This window comes from Carassius gibelio, chromosome A12, assembly GCF_023724105.1.
Source record: "Carassius gibelio isolate Cgi1373 ecotype wild population from Czech Republic chromosome A12, carGib1.2-hapl.c, whole genome shotgun sequence".
NCBI lineage: Eukaryota > Metazoa > Chordata > Actinopteri > Cypriniformes > Cyprinidae > Carassius > Carassius gibelio.
The window spans coordinates 6,316,763-6,318,746 of record NC_068382.1 but is presented as its reverse complement, the minus strand read 5'-3'; the positions used below and the strand labels follow the sequence as shown (position 1 = coordinate 6,318,746).

Sequence of the window (1,984 nt, the reverse complement as noted above, 5' to 3'; positions counted from 1 at the left end):
AATCATACGCACATGAATCAATCCATCATCCATGAGATGATTTGCATTTTTTAACTCTTCAAAGCCTAAAGTATAATATTTGACACTTTACTGAAAAACCTGTTGTACACAATCTACTACATGCCTTCTGCCCTCAACCTATTACATTTGTCTTTTTGATGCACATATACATATATATACATATATATATATATATATATATATATATATATATATATATATATATATATATGTGTGTGTGTGTGTGTGTGTGTGTGTGTGTGTGTGTGTGTGTGTGTGTAACAAATATGATACAGCATGCTCATCCTTCAGTCACTATTGCATTGGATTGCATTGTATGTTTTGCCCCCACAACTTGATAATAAAATAAAGGATTTAAATATAATCTTAAAACATGTTATAGGTAGATAACTGGCTTTTATAGCATTTTATACAAGTGGTCTGCTGTACTGTTATAAAGATTGCAGTGATTACAATGCATCAGAATATCATCTTACTGTTTGTCCAAATATACATCAGCAATAGCACCAAATGATATATGTTTGCTCAGTGCTTCTAGACAAAATTAAGGCATATTTTGTTCCTTGAGTATGAGCTCCACATTTTTATTATATCATGATACATAAGACATAAAACAGGTAACCTTTTTAGATTTATTTCAATATTTGGTCTAAATGTGTAATACACTGATATATTTCATTTTAAAATAAAACTTTTCCTAACGTATTTCATATGTCAGGGTTAGAGGGTTAAACTGTACTATAATATATTAATTGTCAAATCTACATAAGCAAGCTCATGACGTACAAAGCTAGCCACAATATTAAAGTGGAACGTGTTGATATATTATAGGAGGAGTTATAACTAATGTGCTTTCATTGGCACGTGCTTGTGGCACTTCACTGTACTGTCACTCAAAAAATAAGACCAAGTCTCCATGAAACGTGTACTTTATACTTTTTCTGTGACCTATCTATATAGATACTCTTCTATACGAAGTATGTGAGTTATATTAACGAGGCTGGCATTAATTACTGTCCCAGTTTAACTTATTATTGTGCTGCTAGCTCGTGCTAAGATTAATATTTCACTGACAGTTTCTTAGATTCTGAACACAAACAAAACGTCAACAGAGTCACTAAAAGGTGCTTGTTTAGTAAATTATTCTTATTTTATTTAACAAGACATAACGGAAAACATGAGACAATAAAAGCTAATCATTAGCACGTTAGCTTCAGTAAATCGTAAATGTAACGTTACCGTAACAGCTATTGTAAATAAGTTTAATAACACACGAAATGACCAAATTCCTTATTATTAGTGTTAGCTTTCGTGTGCATTTAGGTAAATAAGTATGAACTGTAAACACATGTGTGAATGACTCACTATGGTGACACTGGCTTTGCGCAAGTCTCTGTTTTCCTCCTGCAGAGCTTTACACTTCAGTTTAAACGTCTCGAGCTCGATCTTCAGCACTTTATTCTCTTGCTGTAAAGATGCCAGGCGGTTCGTCAACTCTTCTAGACGGAACGTAGAGATAAGGATGGAGGAAGACAAGGATGAGGAGCAGTGAGGGGTGGCTCCGTCCGTGTCGCTCTCACTCGCGCTGTCCGCCATCATTGAGCATCAGCGTGAGTCAGAGTGAGAATGAGGAATGAAATACTGCGTATGATGCGAGCGCTACAGCGACCTCTAGTGATTCGATTCATTTGAGCGAATCATTTCGTTTAGACGGTTCACCCTGGAAATGTGCGGGGCTCAGGCTCAATAATAAAGATTCGAATTCAAAATATCACAACTTTTTTTTTTTTTTTTTTGCTGTATACTGGTCGTGGACCTTGTGTTTCACCCGGTTCAAAATGTTGCCCCGTGTATCATCACCTTAAATGTATATTGTTTAGTCGTTTAATAAACCAGCACGCACGCAACACGTGGAAGCTGTTAATTTTCTCAGCGCTGACGTGGTTAGTCCAATCATAATGGT

At 35.5% G+C, this 1,984-nt stretch overlaps 1 protein-coding gene across 1 annotated transcript in view; it reads right to left on the bottom strand.

Annotated features, from left to right (window-relative positions):
• LOC128025002 (coiled-coil domain-containing protein 6) overlaps positions 1 to 1,651 on the bottom strand; it is a 19,594-nt gene extending 17,943 nt beyond the window's left edge. Inside the window, exon 1 of the mRNA XM_052610943.1 lies at positions 1,387 to 1,651. Coding sequence (XP_052466903.1) covers positions 1,387 to 1,620 — 234 coding nt within the window. The 5' untranslated portion in view covers positions 1,621 to 1,651. The remainder of the gene's footprint in view (positions 1 to 1,386) is intronic.
• Between the last annotated feature and the right edge of the window lie 333 nt (positions 1,652 to 1,984).